General features: G+C 41.9%; 1 protein-coding gene across 1 annotated transcript in view; it reads right to left on the reverse strand.

Moving 5' to 3' along the window:
• The window catches only part of LOC129865770 (protein AF-9-like), a 72,794-nt gene extending 53,220 nt beyond the window's left edge, over positions 1-19,574 (reverse strand). The window contains exons 1-2 of the mRNA XM_055938781.1: positions 19,420-19,574; positions 18,619-18,799 (exon numbers count right to left, since the gene is read on the reverse strand). Of these exons, the coding sequence (XP_055794756.1) occupies positions 18,619-18,799; positions 19,420-19,431 (193 nt within the window). The 5' untranslated portion in view covers positions 19,432-19,574. The remainder of the gene's footprint in view (positions 1-18,618; positions 18,800-19,419) is intronic.
• Between the last annotated feature and the right edge of the window lie 2,376 nt (positions 19,575-21,950).

The following is a 21,950-nucleotide window of genomic DNA, read 5'->3' on the forward strand; positions in this document are numbered from 1 at the left end:
ATCAGAGTTGGTTGATTCGGACAAAAATCCATATCGCAAAAAAAAATGAATTGATGCGATAATGATAAGTTTATCATCAATGTGCACCACCGTTGTTTTTAAAATTAGCCTTTAAACTACTACTTTGACAGTTGTACCCATCAATTGTCCCATTAACAATCACCCATATTAGAAAACCCATTTCAATTAAAACGTCTAATTTCTGTAGTAGACCTATAGGCTACTCATCGTAATGAGCGAAATCAGCAATATGCCTGCGATAAATGATCAACGTTGATCGGTTTCGGTTTACCGCCCAAGCTCTACAACATCACAAGTCACTATTCTACCTGATTATAGTAAGGGCACGGTGTGAGGAGAGTATTTTAGGGGCATGATGGTTGGATCTCTCATGAGAATAGGCTGGCCTACTCCATGACTACAGCATTAGAAAGTTCCCCTTCCTGCCTTTCTTTTTCCCCATGGTTCCTGCACCTATAGCCCGACCCCCCGGTTCAGAAATAGACCATTGATCTCTAGCCTAGATCTTGAAGGTGCAACTTCTAGTGCCATACACCCCTCTCCTTACCCCTACTGATCCAAAACCGCTGAATGTGAGCATACTGAATGATGATTCAGCGGCCAGGCCAACGCTGATGTAGAGGGGTGAACAGTGAACACACATCCTCATCCACCAACAACAGCTGCGAGCACTGGGCGAAAACGCTCTCCCAAAACCGTGCTTAACAGTCCATGGCTGACCTCAAAGTAAGCCCCAAGAGCATTTTTTTGTTTGTTTCAAGAATAGTTTTCTAACAATATTGGAAAGACTTGTCCATTAAAAACTACGATTATTATTTCTCAAATGTTTTCAAAATCACTTAACTACCATTCACAACAAGACAATGCATTTAGTGTACAACACCACCAGCACGTCGTTGCTCTAACAATGGCATGTTACTGGGCAAACAGATTGGGTTAGTCAGTCTGCATGGGACCTGGACTGAACTAGGTATAGCCCCACCATGCCCCTCTTAGATTTGTGATCTCTCCCTGATGCCAGCAGCCATCCCAGGTAATTGACCATTAGGAGCGGAGATGGTAAGGAGACACATTCCTTGATCGCTAAACCCCCAACACCGACCCCATTCCCAATCAACAAAACGACAGCAAGATATTTATTAGAAACAGGGCACTCACATCCCATAATTGGCCCCATACTAGGGTGATCAGTTGCTGGGTAGAATTCCATTATGGTTCTAATTAAAAGGCCATTAATGCTGGCCGCACTGACCAGTCTCACTTCCTTGCAAGGTGATTTAATTTCCTGTACAGTATTGTTTTCAGTGCACCTCACTGAGCTCCCCAGCTTGTAAAAGGTTTAAGAACACCAAATCCCCCCTCTGACATATTTTACCCAGGGCGCCTTGCTGTCAGCGCACCAGCTGGCCATCAGTCAGCAAGGCCGTTGGTGGTTGCTCCATCACTCTCCAAGTTCAATCTGCTCCCCCAGCCTTCAAAGCATTCAGACAAGGCTGTTTCTTTCTTCAACCTCTGGCCCTCTGTTTCACCGTCCCATTGACTTCCACATGTGTCCGGTTTCTTCAAATGCGGTTTTCTACAACCACTGACCTTGGTCCTGTATGGTCCCACTGGAATAGCAGAGGCATGATGGGAGATTTCATAAATATCTTCAAAGAAAATTTGATTCTCATGAAATCTGTGCTTTTGAATCTTACAATTTCCTCTAAAATAGCCATCCATTCTGCAGCTTCCTTTCTTCTACGAGCAACTTCTTTGAAGGCTAAATTGGCATCAAGGTTAAAGGTTAAAGGTATAGTTCACACAAATTACAAAATGACACGGTTTCTTTACACTGACATCAATCCATGCTTTGGTTTTATTTCTCTGGCACGGTTTCCAAATGCTAACATTTTAGCATTTGTCATTGGACCGATATTAGCATTTTTTTTTCGCACCATGACCGAATCATCCGGAAGTATCTCAAATTGATTGTGAAGCTCAAAGTCCCTTAGATGACTTGAACATGAAAAAAACAAGTAAACTAAAGCTAAGCATGGATTGCTGTTATACCCTGTCCATAGACTTCTTACAGTGTAAGGAAACCAATACATAATTCTGTAATTAGGGTGAACTTTCCTATAAAGACATATTACATGCAAGGACAACAAAGCTATCAGGAAACGCAGACAATTACCATCGTGTTAAATGGAACAAAGCCAGTGTTGCATCACCGGTTTGTCATCGCTGCCTCCATTCAGGCCTGCTCTCTGGGGGACCCTACCTTAGGATTACCCCCAAACTCCTCTGGACAAGGAAGTATTTCCCACTCACCTTCAACTCCCTGGCTTTTCCTCATTTGGATAAAAGTCAGTCCTCCACCCGCTCTCCTCTTCAGTGACCCAGAAACCGATAAGTGGTCGCGGAGATGAAAATTGGTTAGTAGGCGAACGGAAGTGTCGTCCCCTCCTCGATAGTCACCTTTCATCGAGGATAGTCATGTGTATGTATCCTAGCCGAGTCCTTCACTGACGAGTTTTGAAATCTTCCACACCCCCTTTGAAATCAGCTTTAGTTTTGTCGTCGGAGAAAAGCATGCACACGTTAAAAAAACGATACGCTACTTATTGTTTTATCTATAAAATACCTTGCACAACTAATTCACTTTGTTTTTAATCACATTTATTTTGGGATCCACCCCTGTAAAAAGTAATTTGCCTGATGACGCTCAAGTGGCAAAGGAGAGTCCCATTTCATACAAGCTCATTTTCATCCCTCTCCTCGATTACCTTTGACTTTTTTCAGAGAAGACGAAGGAGTTGAGCTAAAAAGGCCCCTGCAGTGCAGGCTGGGGAAGATTAATTGGCCTACACTGCATACATATGGGGATTGATTAAAGCAAATTACAAGGTGGTCATGCTCACGATTAGGGCTGGGACTACACCAGTATGGCAAACTTTCTTCATGCCAAAAAAATAAATCACAAAGCAGACCAAACTCGTTTTTCCTTTAAAAACCTCCTGTATGTAAAATAGTGTGCTTTCGCTTGGAAAATAAATGTGACTCTGGATGACAACATAATGACGTTTGTTTACAACATTATGTCTGTTTTCCTAAAGAAGTTAAGTCTGCTTCGTGTTTTGTTTCTTTGCCACGATACTAACGAGTATCGCGATACTGGTATTAATTATCCCAGCCCTACTCACGATAGACCTAGTCGAACAATGCATAAAATAAGAGAAATCTTCAATAGTCTTTTTATACATGCCTTCATAAAAAAGGCTACTCATTATTAAAGCTTCATAAATTAGGCACAAGTTGCTGTGTGAAAACACTTCCAACTGACAACTTGTACACTTCTCATATTTTACAAGTAAAAACAGTCTTTCCAACCATTCTGAATGGAAAAAAGGAGCATGACAAAAGATGACTTAAATTACGGACTGCCAAAAAAAATACCCAGACTAATCGTTTATAATTCCTATTTTAAAAAGGCAGTGACAGGCCAGTCTTTGAAAAAGTGACCAATTGAAAAAGAATATGATAAACAAGAGGGAAAAACCCTTTTCTGGCCAAAAATTCCCAACTGTTAAACTAAAAGAAACATCTTATTTCTTTTTCCTCTAACATTATTATTGAGCCTGCGGTTTGTGGGATTTATAACAATTTGAGTGGAGTTGAGTTCCCAGCCATGTTTAGAGTTTGAGTTAAGCTTCTCACTGCTTGCCAAACTGACAACGGCCACTGAAGGATTCCCCGTTGTCGAAGCAGCGGGTCGGATTTCTGCCCTGCACCCTTGCTGTGCCCACCACATATCAAGTCCCTCAACCCTCTTGATTATTATACATTGCACGCCTTTGGAATCATCTTGTGAAAACCTTGTCTGATGGAAACCTGGAGGCCAAAATGGAACCGAAACCATTTTCATCTCAACGTTTCTCGTGAGGCTACTCGTTTAGACCCCACTCTCAATTTCCACAAACACTGAATCAGTTTAGTCCAAGACAGTACCCAAGAAAAACAAATTGCCATAAGAGTATGGCAGGAGTGTATTAATCTCACACTAATTAAAATTACTCTTTGTGCTCATATCCCAGTTCAGCCAAGCCATTTGGCTCATTATTGAAAATGAGAAAGAATCACTAACAGCAGCAAGTCTTGACACAAATTTTCCTGCTTTAGTTTCTGGAGATGCTGTAAATAAGTACAAATGTATGGCGATCATGAACAAGAGTGAAAGACCTGGCAACAGACAGCCCTTATAAACCGTGCTTCCATAAAGCACTTCCGCCACCCTCGCTTTCATTGACAAAACCAGGGGAGTGTGAGCATTTACGGCTCAGTTCCTGTTTTTCAGGCGGCTGCCCCCCTCTCCATCCCCACCTCCTCCTCCCCTTTCCCAATCCTTTCATGCCAGCAAGAACAGCAGCAGCGGCAGGCAGCCTGCAGTTTCACGGCCCGGGACCTTTGTGCTCCACCTATACTAGTAGGTATGATTTCTGCCGAGTCGTAAAACAATTACTGGCAAATTCCTGCAGCTCTTTGATTTCTGGCCAGAGGCTGGAGGGGGCGAAGAGGAGGAGGAAGGGCCATGGGGCGGCTGACGGTACCTCTGCTATACAGTAAGGGGCGGGGGGGGCACAAGGAAGTAGCGGCAGAGGGGGCTTTGTCCAGTGCTGGGAACATCAAGGAATACTGGATCTTTGTGACAGTGCAGAGCCTGTGGTCATTAGGAAACAGTAGAATGAACTGAAGGTAACATGAGCAGTTGCTAACCTCGAGCCGTCTTCAAATGCTCAGTACCGTTGACCAACTTCCTGTCTCTCCCCGATTAATAAAACACCTTTACTATGAAACGATCTTGGATTGTAAAATGTATACAACCTCTTTAAAAAGTAAAGAGGGGTTCAATACCAAAAAAGGTAAATTGCCTCAAATCCAAACAGTTGACACTCGAAACCCAAGAAGGACCGATGTCAATTGCCAAACTACAGCTGACAGCACTGTATTCTCTGCGGTTTCTCAACTTCGCCAAAAGCCTGTCTCTCATATCACAACTTTCGTGCCCCCTTAAACTAAATGAACTCAAATCTGTGGAGCCAACATCCAGCTGGCTGGCAGGAGGGAAGAATGTGTGCCTTTCTGGCATGACTGTGGTCTTGGGGTGACTCTGAGGTAACGATACAGGCAGAGAAGAGGGGGAAACCAAACAGGCTTCTGGCAGGGGAGGGTGTTGCTGACAGACCTCCCAAATCATGAGGGGGAAATCGGGGGAGAGCAGTGGTTTACACTCTGCACATCTCCAATAGGAAATAATCAGTCTGAGGCCAAGAATGTCATGTCAAGCCCCAGGGCTGGAAACCCAATTACCTCAGCTGAGATGTGTGTGTAGAAATTGTGTGCAGTGTGTGTGCGTGCACGGAATGTTGGTGTGTGTGTGTGTGTGTGTACAGTGCATTCGGAAAGTATTCAGACCCCTTCCACACATTTTGTTACATTACATCCTTATTCTAAAATTGATTAAATTAAATGTTTTTCATCAATCTACACACAATACCCCATAATGACAAAGCAAAAAATTAAACAGACATAGCTTATTTACATAAGTACTCAGATTCTTTGCTATAAGATTTAAAATTGAGCTCCTGTGCATCCTGTTTACATTGATTAGCCTTGAGATGTTTCCACAACTTGGAGTCCACCTGTGGTAAATTCCTCTGTGGAGATGGGAGAACCTTCCAGAAGGTCAACCATCCTTGCAGCAGTCCACCAATCAGGCCTTTATGGTAGCGTGGCCAGACGGAAGCCACTCCTCAGTAAAAAGCACATGACAGCCCGCTTGGAGTTTGCCAAAAGGCACCTAAGGGCCTCTCAGACCATAAGATTCTCTGGTCTGATGAAACCAAGAAACCGTCACGTCTGGAGGAAACTAGGCACCAGCCCTACAATGAAGCATGGTGGTGGCAGCATTATGCTGTGGGGATGTTTTTCAGCAGCGGGAACTGGGAGACTAGTCAGTATCGAGGCATTGTACTGAGAGATCGTTGATGAAAACCTGCTCCAGAGAGCTCAGGACCTCAGACTGGGGTGAAGGTTCACCTTCGAAAAGAACAAAGACCCTAAGCACACAACCAAGACAACGCAGGAGTGTCTTCTGGACAAGTCTCTGAAGGTCCTCGAGTTGCCCAGCCAGAGCCCAGACTTGAACCCGATCGAACATCTCTGGAGAGACCTGAAAATAGCTGTGCAACAACGCTCCCCATCCAACCTGACAGAGCTTGAGAGGATCTGCAAAGAAGAATGTGAGAAACTCCCCAAATATAGGTGTGCCAAGCTTGCAGCGACTCAAAGCTGTAATCGCTGCCAAAGGTGCTTCGACAAAGTACTGAGTAAAGGGTCAGAATACTTATGTAACTAAAAAAAATACTGATATCATATGTCAACATTTCTAAAAACCTGTCTTTGCTTTGTCATTATGGGGTATTGTGTAGATGGATTAAAATAGTTTTCCCTCATCAATTTTGAAGGCTGTAACATAAAATGTGGAAAAAGTCAAGGGGTCTGCATACTTTGTCTGCGCGTGCATCCCATACCTGTAAGGGAAAGGCTAGCGTAAAAGACATCACGCTGCTTGCTTAGTGATTAACACTTCCTACTGATTCAGCTCATACCGGACCCGCAGATAACATTTTTTTTTTTTATCCCCATAAAAATCTATAGTTTTAAGCTAGAAAACGTTTTTTTTGCATGGCCTGTGTCTCATTCCACTGCCTCCGCCGATGTCGGCTTTCCGCATCTGTGGGGAAAGATGGCAGAGCTACAACGGTGTTTGTCAGACCATGAGACATCTCGAAAAGCGATCTTATCACGAAAACGTCTGTGGCGTCCAAACGGTTTAGCCGACAAACTATTATCACACCTCTATGGAAAGGTGAATCTTACGAACACGTACACTACCGGTCAAAAGTTAAACCCTTGAATGAGTAGGCGTTTCCTTTATTTTTACTATTTTCTACATTGTAGAATAATAGTGAAGATATCAAAACTATGAAATAACACGTATGGAATCATGTAGTAACCAAAAAGTGTTAAATCAAAATATATTTTATATTTGAGATTCTTCAAATAGCCACCCTTTACCATGATGACAGCTTTGCACACTCTTGGCATTCTCTCAACCAGCTTCACCTGGAATGCTTTTCCAACAGTCTTGAAGGAGTTTCCCAAATGATAGTCCCACCAAGCGCAAACCAGATGGGATGGTGTATCGCTGCTGAATACTGTGGTAACCATGCTGGTTAAGTGTGTCTTGAATTCCAAATAAAATCACTGACAGTGTCACCAGTAAAGCACTCCCACACCATAACACCTCCATTGCTTCACGGTGGGAAATACACATGCGGAGATCATCCGTTCACCCACAACGCGTCTCACAAAGACACGGGACCAAAAATCTCCAATTTGGACTCCAAAGCAAAGGATACATTTCCACCGGTGTAATGTCCATTGCTCGTGTTTCTTGGCCTAAGCAAGTCTATTCTTCTTATTGGTGTCCTTTAGTGGTTTCTTAGCAGCAATTCGACCATGAAGGCCTGATTCACACAGTCTCCTCTGAACAGTTGATGTTGAGATGTGTCTGTTACTTGAACTCGGTGAAGCATTTATTTGGGCTGCAATTTGTGAGGCTGGTAACTAATGAACTTATCCTCTGCAGCAGAGGTAACTCTGGGTCTTCCAGTCCTGTGGAGGTCCTCATGAAAGCCAGTTTCATCATAGCGCTTCATGGTTTTTGCGACTGCACTTGAAGAAACTTTCAAAGTACTTGACATTTTCAGTATTGATTGACCTAAATATCTTAAAGTAATGATGGACTGTCGTTCCTCTTTGCTTATTTGAGCTGTTCTTGCCATAATAAGGACTTGGTCTTTTACCAAATAGGGCTATCTTCTGTATACCCCCTACCTTGTACAACACAACCGATTGCCACAAAACACATTAAGGAAAGAAATTCTACAAATTAACTTTTAACAAGGTACTGTTAATTGAAATGAATTCCAGGTGACTACCTCATGAAGCTGGTTGAGAGAATGCCGTGCAAAGCTGTCATCAAAGCAAATGGTGGCTATTTGAAGAACCTCAAATATAAAATAGATTTTGATTTGTTTAACACTTTTTGGTTACTACATGATTCCATGTATTATTTCAGTGTTGATGTCTTCACTTTTATTCTACAATGTAGACAAATAAAGAAAAACCCTTGAATGAGTAGGTGTTAAAAACTTTTGACCGGTAGTATATGTCGGTGGATTTGCTCTACGACCCCCACAAGTCACGGGACTCGTCTGAAGTCGGTACCGCCAATCTGCCAACTTCGTTCTGTAGCGTCCGACCACTTATATGTGTCTCGTTTCAGGACCCTAGGTGTTTGTTGCGCATCACTTCTTCACAGGAGAGCCATTTAAATTTAAACTTGATTTGTAAAAATGTTTGTTTTGGCAGAAATGCTGTCTGGACCATGTGAACTTTCACGTGCCTTAATAACAAACTTGTATGCCATATGCAAATACAAATATATATTTTAAAAATTACGAGCCTACTTGGTTTAGCCACGAATAAAGACAGGAACCTTCCCGCTAGCCATGATTGACTGAGATAATAGCTGGGCATGCCGAGAGATAAGTTCAGATAGAAGCGTGCTACATGGCAGACCAGTCTGTAAAATGAGCTGGTCAGTATGTGTAGGTAATCCTTTCTAACGCGGCTTTTTTGAAAGATCTCTCATAGTAGAACTGGAAAAGTGTTGCTCTCCACTTTATGGCAGGACCAAGTTTTAAAATCATTGGAATGCCCGGTGGAATTAGAGTATGATAGCTATGGAGAAAATTCTGCCGTTTGTCTGCATATTTGCAACCACACGTAAAAGGCTGTGGTATAAAACACCCATCTCCGGATTACATCTTCAAACTAAGGGCAACCATGGCATGTGAGAGGGAGAAGCATCCTTGCACGTATATGGGTAAGATAGTCTAGTTAGCTACATTTGCAGATATTACACATTTCCAATTTTGTCAGAAAGTCATTTTCATTTCAAGTTAAAGCATACTGTTAGCTACCTAGCAACGTTAGCTGGCTGGCTCGCTAGCTAATGTATGATCTGCATAGTAATATTATTCATATCTCAGTTATTTGCATTGCTAGTTATAGCCTAATAGCTAGCTAACATTGAACCTGGTTGGTTAGTCTAAACAAAAACAAAAAAGACTCCACTATGCAAGTAACCATTTCAATAGAACTTTCATGGATGTCACTGCGACAACTGTAGATAGACGTAGCTGGTAAATTTGCTCTGGCCATCTACTCCGATTTCAGAGCACTCTCGTCTGAGTGTACCAGAGCGCAGAATAACTGACAAATTCACAAACGTGCTACACCCATTGAATATGGCCAGTGTCTGTAAACGTTAGCAAAAAGCATCATTAAAATGTTGCCAGCAGCAGTTGCAGTCACCAACGCTCTGGATAAAATAAAACAGCCTAACCAGCACTGCTAGGGCGAATAAAATGGTCAGAGTGAACTGTTCTCCCATTTGTCTGGAAGTAGCTAGCCAATGTTAGCTTGGGTGCTTGACTCCCGTTGTGAGGTCAGAACACTCCGGATCAACCCTACTCCTCGGCCAGTGTCCAGTGTGCGCTATGAACACTCCGAGAGCAAAACACTCAGAATTTACAAACAGACAATCTGACAACAGTGAGTTTACGAAGGCTCCGAGCACACTCTGGCACTCCAGATTGAATTTATAAAAACAGACCCGTAGTATAAACCAGCTTTTAGTCTTGAAATCTTTGGTTATTTAGTACATGGCCTCACATGTGAATCCTTAAAGAGATGGGTGGGGCTAAGGCTTAAGAGGGTGTGAACGATGCTGAATGGGTGTACTGTAGACAAAGAAGAGCTCTCCAGTAGGTGTACCAAGGGCCATTTTCTCAAAAGTGAGGTTATCAACTTTCAAAGCAGAATTACTTTCCCATTATTCCTCAACTATAGTGTACGATATACAATTTTCTAGCTTTCATCCATTGTGATTTTTTTTTAAAAATAATGTTAATATATAAGACCGAATCGAGCCGGTCGGTCACATATGACCACTCTATGGTAAGGGAAGTCTCTCACGAACATGGATGCCCACAAGCCTCGCCTGAAGGTAACCCGATACAAGTAAAAAGTATATGAAGTAGTTTAGCGCCTAAAAAAAAGGAGGTTAAATCAGTGTCAAAAATAAATTGTTTACTGTACACATCGCTCTCAGATATAGGACAGACTCTTCAATACTTTATTTTATATATACAGTTGGTTAGAACAAGTATTTGATTCAGATGATTTTGCAGGTTTTCCTACTTACAAAGCATGTAGAGGTCTGTAATTTTTAATCATAGGTACACTTCAACTGTGAGAGACGGAATCTAAAACAAAAATCCAGAAAATCACATTGTATGATTTTTAAGTAATTCATTTGCATTTTATTGCATGACATAAGTATTTGATCACCTACCAACCACTAAGAATTCCAGCTCTCACAGACCTGTTAGTTTTTCTTTAAGAAGCCCTCCTGTTCTCCACTCATTACCTGTATTAACTGCACCCGTTTGAACTCGTTACCTGTATAAAAGACACCTGTCCACACAATCAAACAGACTCCAACCGCTCCACAATGGCCAAGATCAGAGAGCTGTGTAAGGACATCAGGGATAAAGTTGTAGACCTGCACAGGCTGGGATGGGCTACAGGACAATAGGCAAGCAGCTTGGTGAGAAGGCAACAACCGTTGGCGCAATTATTAGAAAATGGAAGAAGTTCAAGATGACGGTCAATCACCCTCGGTCTGGGGCTCCATGCAAGATCTCACCTCGTGGGGCATCAATGATCATGAGGAAGGTGAGGGATCAGCCCAGAACTACACGGCAGGACCTGGTCAATGACCTGAAGAGAGCTGGGACCACAGTCTCAAAGAAAACCATTAGTAAAACACTACGCCGTCATGGATTAAAATCCTGCAGCGCACGCAAGGTCCACCTGCTCAAGCCAGCGCATGTCCAGGCCCGTCTGAAGTTTGCCAATGACCATATGGATGATCCAGAGGAGGAATGGGAGAAGGTCATGTGGTCTGATGAGACAAAAATAGAGCTTTTTGGTCTAAACACTCGCCGTGTTTGTAGGAAGAAGAAGGATGAGTACAACCCCAAGAACACCATCCCAACCGTGATGCATGGAGATGGAAACATCATTCTTTGGGGATGCTTTTCTGCAAAGGGGACAGGACGACTGCACCGTATTGAGTGGAGGATGGATGGGGCCATGTATCGCGAGATCTTGGCCAACAACCTCCTTCCCTCAGTAAGAGCATTGAAGATGGGTCGTGGCTGGGTCTTCCAGCATGACAACGACCCGAAACACACAGCCAGGGCAACTAAGGAGTGGCTCCGTAAGAAGCATCTCAAGGTCCTGGAGTGGCCTAGCCAGTCTCCAGACCTGAACCCAATAGAAAATCTTTGGAGGGAGCTGAAAGTCCATATTGCCCAGCGACAGCCCCGAAACCTGAAGGATCTGGAGATGGTCTGTATGGAGGAGTGAGCCAAAATCCTTGCTGCAGTGTGTGCAAACATGGTCAAGAACTACAGGAAATGTATGATCTCTGTATGATCTCTGTAAATGCAAACAAAGGTTTCTGTACCAAATACTAAGTTCTGCTTTTCTGATGTATCAAATACTTATGTCATGCAATAAAATGCAAATGAATTACTTAAAAATCATACAATGTGATTTTCTGGATTTTTGTTTTAGATTCCGTCTCTCACATTTGAAGTGTACCTATGATTAAAAATTACAGACCTCTACATGCTTTGTAAGTAGGAAAACCTGCAAAATCGTCAGTGTATCAAATACTTGTTCTCCCCACTGTATATGTATATATATATGTATATATATGTATATATATATTTATTAAAAAAAATACCATCTGCTTATCCGTGTATGAATCGGTTATTCAATGCGTTTCTATGGGCTAATAGCAGTAAGGCCAAATTCAATGTTTCATCAAATAATTATATATATATATATTTATTTTGATACCTTAAGGGGTCAAATCAAATATAAATTATCCTTGGTATGACCATCTTAAAACAATTCCATATGTTAGCTTAGTAGACCCCTGAACACCCAGCTTAGAATCTAGAGGGTTAACATCCATTAACACTTGAAAGTCATTTGTCTCGTAATACCCCTTCAGAAAGTCATTACCCACTAGTAAAACACAGGCATAGTCACACACACATTCACCCTCACTCCCAATATCCTGACAAACTTGAACACTTAAATTTGACTACAAATTGAACCATACATCTAGGCTACCACAATCTCCAAAGCCATACTCCCCTAAACGAATCAGAATGTTCTACGTTGCAGACAATATGGCCACCAGTATCAAAGCCAGACAAGATCACATTCGGGAACCCACAGCAAAAGGAGGAAAGGAACGCAACATCTAAGACATGTTTTAGCCTGAGGAAATCATGTATGGGTTACTCCAGTCACTTGACTTATGTGGTATGTGCACACACACACACACACACACACACACACACACACACACACACACACACACACACACACACACACACGCCACAAAAGAATGATGGGGAAACGCAAAGAGAGGATGTGGACCGTTAAGGCTTCATGCTACAACTTCAGTGGCTCAGGAGAGGCCCAAGGGTCCAACATACTGACCCAATCATTAAGCTAAGCCACCACTATGGAGGGAATAGGGCAGGTGTGTGTGTGCGCTTAGTTTATTTAATCTGGTTATTGGTGAGCTTCTTTTACAGAATAATAACAAAGAGCCTGAAAAGAGCCCTTCACTATCAGTCTGTTTCCACAGAAAGATCCATTAACGCTTCTGTCAACTCCCCCATTCCGCCCGCGTAATGCCAAAAGGCCTTTTATCTACTTCCCCAGAGTCAGATGAACTCATGGATACAATTTTTATGCCTCTGCGTGCAGTTTGAAGCAAGTTGCTAACTAGCTCTAGCGCAATTGCAAACTGGCGTGAGCATAATGTCTGGAAGTCTATGGGTATCTGCTTTCAGATAGCATTCTGACTGGAAGTCTATGGGTAACGCTAGTTAGAATTGGCTTGTGAAACCACCTCTAACTTCCTACATACTTGGCAGAGACATAATAAATGGTATCCAAAAGTTCATCTGATTCTGAGGAAGGGCCTCATTGGCAAAATCCCAAAGTATCCCTTTTAGGTGACACTATTCATTAAATATTACCTGCACATCTTATGAGGCATCTCAAAACACAAAATTGCATAGACCCGTTATTGCACCAATTCAAATTTACCCCTACCTATATATACACACATAGCTACCTCATACCCCTGCATATTGACTCGGTACTGGTACTCTGTATATAGCAATGTTATTTTTTACTTGTTATTGTTATTCGTTGTGTATTTTTTCTCATCTTTAACTCTGAATTGTTGGAAAAGGACCAGTAAATAATCATGTCACTGTTAGTCAAAACCTGTTGTTTTTACAAAGCATATGATAAAATTGATTTGATTAAATGGCACCAAATAGAGTGCTAGTGCCAAATAGAGTGCAATTGGAGAGCGATACAAAAATAGCCCATTCTCGGTTCCAGTCCAGACCCAACTTCGAGGTTGGTGAGCTCCACCGAGACGACAGTGATGCCATTCGCAGCGGCCGTCGCCACGGCAACACCTGAACGCCAGGACCCAACTGCCGGCGATTATGAAGCGGCACTGTGACTTTACAGACTGTTGCATCATTAATTTTAATGTGTTGAGAAGAAGCAGCTTCCCCTCCTGGACTGAAACTGAAAATCAGTGCAGCTGTGTGGGAACGTGAGAGGAGAGCTACAGCAACGTCTCCAGTTCGCTTCCTAAGCACCACATCAAGGCCAGCGGAGAAAAAAGTGATGTGAGCTAGAACCGTCCAAACAAGTAGAAAATGAAAGGCTGGTTAAGCAAAAAAAATAGGAACAGAGGATAAGATTTAAGACTCGGAACAACGCTCCGAGAGCCCGTTTTGACCAACACCTTGTTGACGTCTGCCAGTGTAAACCATCAGTTCACTGGAATCTTTTCACAGGGAAATAGATTTAGAGAGTGACACAAATGTGACCGGCTCAGCCCCCTAAAAATCAATAAATCAAACTTCCCATAGAGCCAACAGTCATGATATATTACCATCAGGCCTTAAAACTGTCACTGAGGTTTTGAATTACGATTATGACTGAGGAGTAATGGGAAAAGGCCAGCTATTCCCCACTGGCTTTGAAGCAGGTGAGAGCACCCTTACAGCAAACACTGCATATGAGTAAGTACTCATTTCAGAACCTGAAATGACAGGCAAAATGGCCAGTGAATGAAATGAATCCCTCGTCATTCTGAATATCAGTGAATATGCCTACATGACGCACTGACTTATCATTCTTTATGCAAAAATAGACTACTTTACCATGATTCAAATACATCTTGTTCAGAGAAGTATACAATGACAGAATCAAGTCATGTATGCTTTGACAGGTGACGCCCAATGTAAAAATGGCCGACCAAACCATGCTCCAGTCCATTTATTTTGGGATGGGGTCGGTCTTACACTCCTTCTCACAGCACTAAATATCAGGTTTCCAAGGCTACACAGCAGCCAATCATAGCCATTTTCTTCAGGTCCGTTTAAATGTCTTGCTGGACATAAAACTCCAAATTGGAAGCTTTAACCGAGAGAGCAGCACAGTGGAGAATGGGGACAGTAACTGACCACTCCGGTTGTGACAAATGTTAACTATTTTATTTTTCTTCCTAATTCACATATAGCCTGCCTTACTCTACATTTATGCCACATTTTTCACATTTAGGATGGTTAAAAAGTATAACCATCCACAATACATTTTTCAAAGCAAGGTGAGTGAAAAAATTCCTTTTCAAGTGAGAAGGCACCGGTGTAATCCACAACAGCTGCAAGACGGACTATATTAAAACAGTATAGCCAGCGTTTAGCCGCCTCACAAGAAAAGAGGGAAGTGAGAAAGAAAGAAAGAGGGAAGAAAGAGAGAAAGTGCAAGAGTGACCTAATGCTGAGCTGCACATTCTTGACCTAATGCCGAGCTGCACCTCCTTGGAAGGAGTGTCTGTGCGTCTCTGCAGGAGTAGGGGCAGGCAGCTGCGCCCTTATGAGACCACTCTGCGAGACTGTTAGTATTAAAACTGTCAAACACATGCTTGTCTATGTTACAAGGTTTCCCCTCAATTTCTTTGGCTTCGCCCGTTAGGGGCCCAATGTTGATCAAAGGTACCGGAGGGGAAGGGGTGGGGGGCTTCAGCTGGGCTGAAGACGGCTTGTGGAATTGAATGAATCGAGCTTGAAGACTCTTCAGGAGCAGTGTGGCATCGGCACCCTCTCTCTGTTGGGTAGATACCACCAAGTTTCAGAACAAGACCTGTGAGACGGTAGTTTGCTAACCATAATACAGAATGAACTTGCCAAGGCAGGTTTCAGCCTAAAAGGAGAGTGCCAATTGGTCAAATTCAGTGATAAGCTACATCATCCTTGCAAACAAAATCCAAATATGCTTTCATTTCAAACAAGTTTAAGCAAGGCTGGAAGAATTTAAAACCATGGCCTAGCCTGAAAACTCTGAGCTTGCCTTAAACACGTAACGAATGTCACTGTAGGCAACACCACGTTTTGATAAGTGAGACAGCAAGAGGGTAACAATGAACCACTATACCCAATGACGGAAACACTGCTCATTTCCCAAAAACTGCCTCAAAAGAAATAAGTCACTCATTACTCATTACCCATGCACCCAAATGTATTGTGTCTATGTTTTATGCAAAACCCTTCCAAAGAAATAAGGAAGTACTTAGGCTGGCAATTTGCCACCATGTGAAAACACACAGAAGTACCAGAATACCATTCACCACCTTGGGACTGGGCTAGGATCTCATGGCATGTGTCATCAGGTGATTTACACGAGGTTAAGCATCTTTCTGATGGGTTTTTGGGACACTTTCTCCAGGCTCAGCACAACATTTATCAAGAAGGGGTGTGTGGGGGGGGTACTCTCACTGGGCTCACCTCGTCATCAAAGGTCCTTCTTCAGAACATACATCTCACGCAGTACCGTTTCCATATCAGGAACACGTTTAGCTTGAAGTTCACACACACCGGTAGAAATAAACGCCTCATCTGTTCTCATGAGCTTTGAAATGCATCTATTCCTATGCCATAAATCAGAGTACTGGATGATAATAAGTACTTCGCTAACCACAAACTCTCCTCTCCAGTCAGGTGTTCAGACTAGGGAAGAGATCGGTTGCATACGCCTCAAGAATTCACTGCATGCATTGAAGCATGCAAGCAGCAGCACTTTGGAGCATCATGCACAAGCAACACTTTGTATACTAGCCCTTGCCTTGACCCCCTCTCCTCTATTTACACACTATAGATTTATGCCCGTTGAAATGGGGAAAATACGGTTTCTTTTCAACACGCATGTAAATGGCCGGACTTTCCAGTTTATTGACAGAACACTGATTTGCTAAATGACTTAGCAGGAAACTGATGCTCAAGGTGGATTCGCAACCAAATACATCATATGAAGTACATCTACTACACTTGCCACCATGTTCAAATGAAGCTCTGTAGCTCAGCTATTACAGATGAAACAGTACATGACATTGGTGTTATGACAAAATAACAAACATTTACCAGCAACTGTTTATTTTTTAATTCAAAAGTCCAGTAGCAAGACAACTTACAATTACATCGTTTTTTCAGTATTCTCGCAGTGAAAGAAACAAAGCTTCTCTCTTTTAACTGATTTCAACCTCTTCCTTGGCACTAGTCTAACAAGCTGTTGTCTCTTTACACCACAAAGAGCAGACTCAAAAGCAGCCTTTGGTGGGTTGTGTGTGTGTGGAGGGGGGGGGGGGGGATTGGCAGAGAGGGGTTTGTACAGTCAACCATGTACGACAGACTGTAGCCTACCTGCACCAGTGAACAGAGACCAAGCATAAGAAGCACCAGCAAAACAACCTTATGGTGGTGGCAGGCTGGTTCTATGGTTGTCTTGTGTTCAAATCTACCAGCCTTTTAATGAATATTGTAATAAGCTAGGTCATTCATCCAATCAAACTGTGACAATTCCTGTGACATTTTTGAATTTTAGAAATAGGACTGAAAATCAGATCCCTATGCTTCTATAGGGTATTGGTAACGTCATGAAAGCACACAGGGGCCAGCTGTCAATGGAACGCGTCAGACACTTACAGGGGATACTGGTAAACATCCCCATGACACCATGTTGTGAACTGTAAAACTCCCTGGATAACGTAACAGGTATGTGATGTGTAGCCTTTGAGAGGGCTATCTAGTCCAACTGCCCCTGCAACAACATCACTGTGTGACACTAGAAGTCATTGGCAGGCTGTTTAACAGCCTACAAAAATGACCAATCAAGTCACTAATATTTATACTATATAGGGGTGAAAGCATAAAAGTATAAGAGTTTTAACAAAGAATAGTCTACTCAAAATACTTTATTTATATAGTAAAAGACAGTGGTTCTCCTGCACCCAGTAGGCTATGAACTCATTGCTATTAGACCCATTTTGTACATTGCATAATGCATATTTTTCTTGATGCAATGACTATTCTTCAGACTGTTGAGAGTAGTGCATGAATGGTGGTTGAATGAATAACAGCATGATCTTACAACTGTTCCCAATAAACTGCAAATGTTCCCTGGTAATCTGAGTCGCATGTAATTAATATGACAGGGTCTCTCCAGGGCATCGACTTTGGCACATTTCCCTGCATTATTCACACCAAACAACACTCAAACACACCAGCAGGAAAGGAGGTAAAAATACCAAACCAACAAATAGTATAATTGATCCCTACCAGCCATGCCAGAAGCTTAAACAACCACTATGCTCTCCACTGTTTGAACAAGCCCTCTTATGTTTACCATCACCAAATGCTGGGTAGTAGTCACATTTAGCCTTTCTAGTTATTACTGCCACACCTAGCAACGTTGTTACGGTTTGTAGTTTACTCTCACCATTTTTTAAATAAAACGTGTGGGGTGGAATTAGTAACCTATTCTACTAAAACTGGTTTAAAAAAGAAAGCAATAATGCTTTAATCCAACCTCTCTGGTTATGTTTTAATTGTAGAGATACACATATGGGGAACTCTATCCTATGACGATCAAAGATGTTTACTGTATAAATTATCCAATAGCGCATCGAATTAATTGTGCATGCGCTACAGGCGAGCATGTTCAAATGAATTAAGCAAGTTTTTTTTTTTGGGGGGGGGGGGGGTCCATTTACAAACTTTGCAAAGTGAAGGCTATAACAAAAACAAAGTATTTTCAATGAACCGCCAAGGATGGCCGCGCACACAAATCAATAGGCTTAATTTGTCCGGAGTGGTAGGCTATTGCTATAAGCTTTGCTTTACAAATCAAGCAGTCTATTATTTTACGACAGTAAAACTCAAAAAGCAGGGTAAATGATATGCCTACCTCGTTTTGGTCTTGGAAAGCTTTCGTGCAGGTGAAAAACGACTTTTTCCACAAAGTGCTGAATGTTGCTGTGCTCTGGTCCTCGGACAAACACCATCCAGTCGTGCGTAAAGCCTTCCACGGTGGGTTTCTTTCTGACCTGGGCACGATGTCCGAGTTCTAGTTTCACCTGAACAGCACCCTAGAACATCCAAAATCATATCACATATTGTTGCCAATCGGAGAAAGGTATCATTGCATGTTGTACAACCTACATTAATCTATCCACGAGTAAAACCATACATTGTCTCAATAGACACCCGTGTCAGCCTCAATGCGTGGAATAAATTAAATAAAACAATCACACGTTAACATGTTTCGATTTGATAGGTCTACTCAATCACTTGCACTCTATCCTACTTTGCATTTCAGCAAAGAAAGCAAGGTGTCTATAGCCTTCCCTACACTATAAAGACATTCATGTATTTATGTTCATGAAGTAGCCTAGGCTACAAACGGCAAATAATGTTGAACGCTGAAAAACTATTACAAGGAGACTGTAATTTGCCAGGGTATAGTTTTTTTCATTATTTTACTATCCAAGCATCACTTTTGCAAACATACTTTATACGTGAGATATGCAACATTCTTGACGCGCTTCGCTGCTCAACTAACGTTAGTTCTACTGTACTTGAATAGCAATATAAATATGGCTGGAAATCTTCGGCTCAGACGCACCGGGCAATACCGCCTTCTTCGAGCAAAGAAAACAATACGTTGGAACACACCCTGCCTAAGCATGGTCGCGAGCAGTGTACTCACCGACGTGGCCATTCTTGAGGCCGCGTGCAACCGCTATTTCATCGAGAATTTGTTCTAAATGAGAAGATATAGGAGTGCAAATGGCTGATGGCGGACATGGTCTCTCCTAATTGAACTCAACCCCCGAGTTTCAGACTGAGGAGCAAAGTAAGACGCATGCGCTGTTTTGTGCACTGACAAGAGACAGACAGAGCAGAGGGAAGAGAACCAATGAGACAACGCACACGCGCAGAGAACCAATGCATGGACTCGAGTAAAACCACCTCACAACTTCCCCACATAGGCAAGGGATTATTACCCCATGCCTTCAAACCATTGATGACTAGACCCAGCTCCCAGCATGAACAGTCAACATACATTTACTTGCACTCTCGCAACAGTGTTGAGTGGAGCACTCAATACTGTAACATTATCCAATATATCCAACATGATAAACAGTCTGCTATTAGATTTTTATTTTTTTTAAGTATCAATTAGCCTACAACTGAATGTCAATATATTCAAACATTTCCCCAAATAGTAATTGAATCAACATAATCATTCATACACCATTCTTATCAAATCGAACAACATATTATGAGCCCCAAAATAGATAACTATTCATGTTTTATTCGAGCATCCCCTCAAATAATGCCCATTTCATCATCTCCGCCCATAATGTGACAACCAAGTAAATAAACACCTTGATTTTGAACTATACTCCAAATAGCCCACAAATTCTGATCATACCTATGATCTGAATGAGTTAACTACAATTTCTGACTGAGAAATCAATGAATGCAAGGTGTCAGTTTCCACTTTCTTTCAATAGGTGTGTGCTCTTCAGTTGTGCCAGCAGCAAAATAAGAAGTGTTGGATTTGACAACTAGCCAACTGTTCATCATTCCCAACTGAAAAACGATTGTTTTTACTGTCATTGCTGTGGCAACTTGATGTTGCTTCTGCATGAACACATTGATTATTGTTAAAAAGGTAATAATTGCTTTATTAAGGATCAGATCAGGTGGTGCCCTAATCTAAAAAGGTGGTGCCCTAGAAGGTGACCAATTGCAGGGGGCAAAGGTCATGGTGCCAAACCAAAGCTCCATGAATTAGCATCGACTCCTCATTGGTCCGTCGTTACAGGAAGTCCAGAGAAAAGCCAAACCTAACCAAGCCATCTTTGGCCATACTGACTTTACAATATACCTATCCAAATCACATTAAATCAAGTGAAGTAAAATATTTGATGGAATATTTTAAGTATACTATTGGACTAAAAACAGATCTGGCTAATTAATCTATATGGGTCAAATAATGATGATCCACACTTTTTTGAAAATATATATAATAATCCATTGAGTTCACAAGCAACGAAATAATCTATTAATATGGTGGGAGATTATAATACGGTTTTAAGTACCTCAATGGATCGTAAAGGAAATCATTCTACAAACTATCACCCTCAAGCACATAAGGAGATCACAAAGATCATGGATACATTACAACTAGTGGATATATAGAGGTAGAAAAACCCTGACCTAGTGAAATATACATGGAGGCTTCATCAAGCTAGCCATCTTGATTACTTCCTAGTTTCATTCTTGCTGGCATCAAAAGTAAAAAAGTATTGATAGGAAACCGAATGTGATCGAACCACCATCTAATTGGCCTCCACATAACTCTTACAGAATTTCCACGTGGACGGGACTATTGGAAATGTATTCAAAGCCTATTGGATGACAATTTGTTCTTAACTAAGAAAAAAACTATGATTAATTGACTTTTTTTTGTAGAACATACAGTTGAAGTTGGAAGTTTACATACACCTTAGCCAAATACATTTAAACTCAGTTTTTCACAAATCCTGACATTTAATCCTAGTAAAAATTCATTGTTTTATGTCAGTTAGGATCACCACTTTATTTTAAGAATGTGAAATGTCAGAAAAGTAGTAGAGAGAATGATTTATTTCAGCTTTTATTTCTTTCATCACATTCCCAGTGGGTCAGAAGTTTACATACACTCAATTAGTATTTAGTAGCATTGCCTTTAAATTGTTTAACTTGGGTCAAACATTCCGGGTAGCCTTTCACAAGCTTCCCACAATAAATTTGGTAAATTTTGGCCCATTCCTCCTGACAGAGCTGGTGTAACTATGTCAGGTTCGTAGGCCTCCTTGTTCGCACACGCTTTTTCAGCTCTGCCCACACATTTTATATGCGATTGAGGTCAAGGCTTTGTGATGGCCACTCCAATACCTTGACTTTGTTGTCCTTAAGCCATTTTGCAACAACTTTGGAAGTATGCTTGGGGTCATTGTCCATTTGGAAGACCCATTTGCGACCAAGCTTTAACTTCCTGACTGATGCCTTGAGATGTTGCTTCAATATATCCACATCATTTTCCTGCCTCATGATGCCATCTATTTTGTGAAATGCACCAGTCCCTCCTGCAGAAAAGCACCCCCACAACATGATGCTGCCACCCCCGTGCTTCATGGTTGGGATGTTGTTCTTCGGCTTGCAAGCCTCCTCCTTTTTCCTCCAAAC

The sequence above is a fragment of the Salvelinus fontinalis genome, chromosome 11 (genome assembly GCF_029448725.1).
Source record: "Salvelinus fontinalis isolate EN_2023a chromosome 11, ASM2944872v1, whole genome shotgun sequence".
Classification (NCBI taxonomy): domain Eukaryota; kingdom Metazoa; phylum Chordata; class Actinopteri; order Salmoniformes; family Salmonidae; genus Salvelinus; species Salvelinus fontinalis.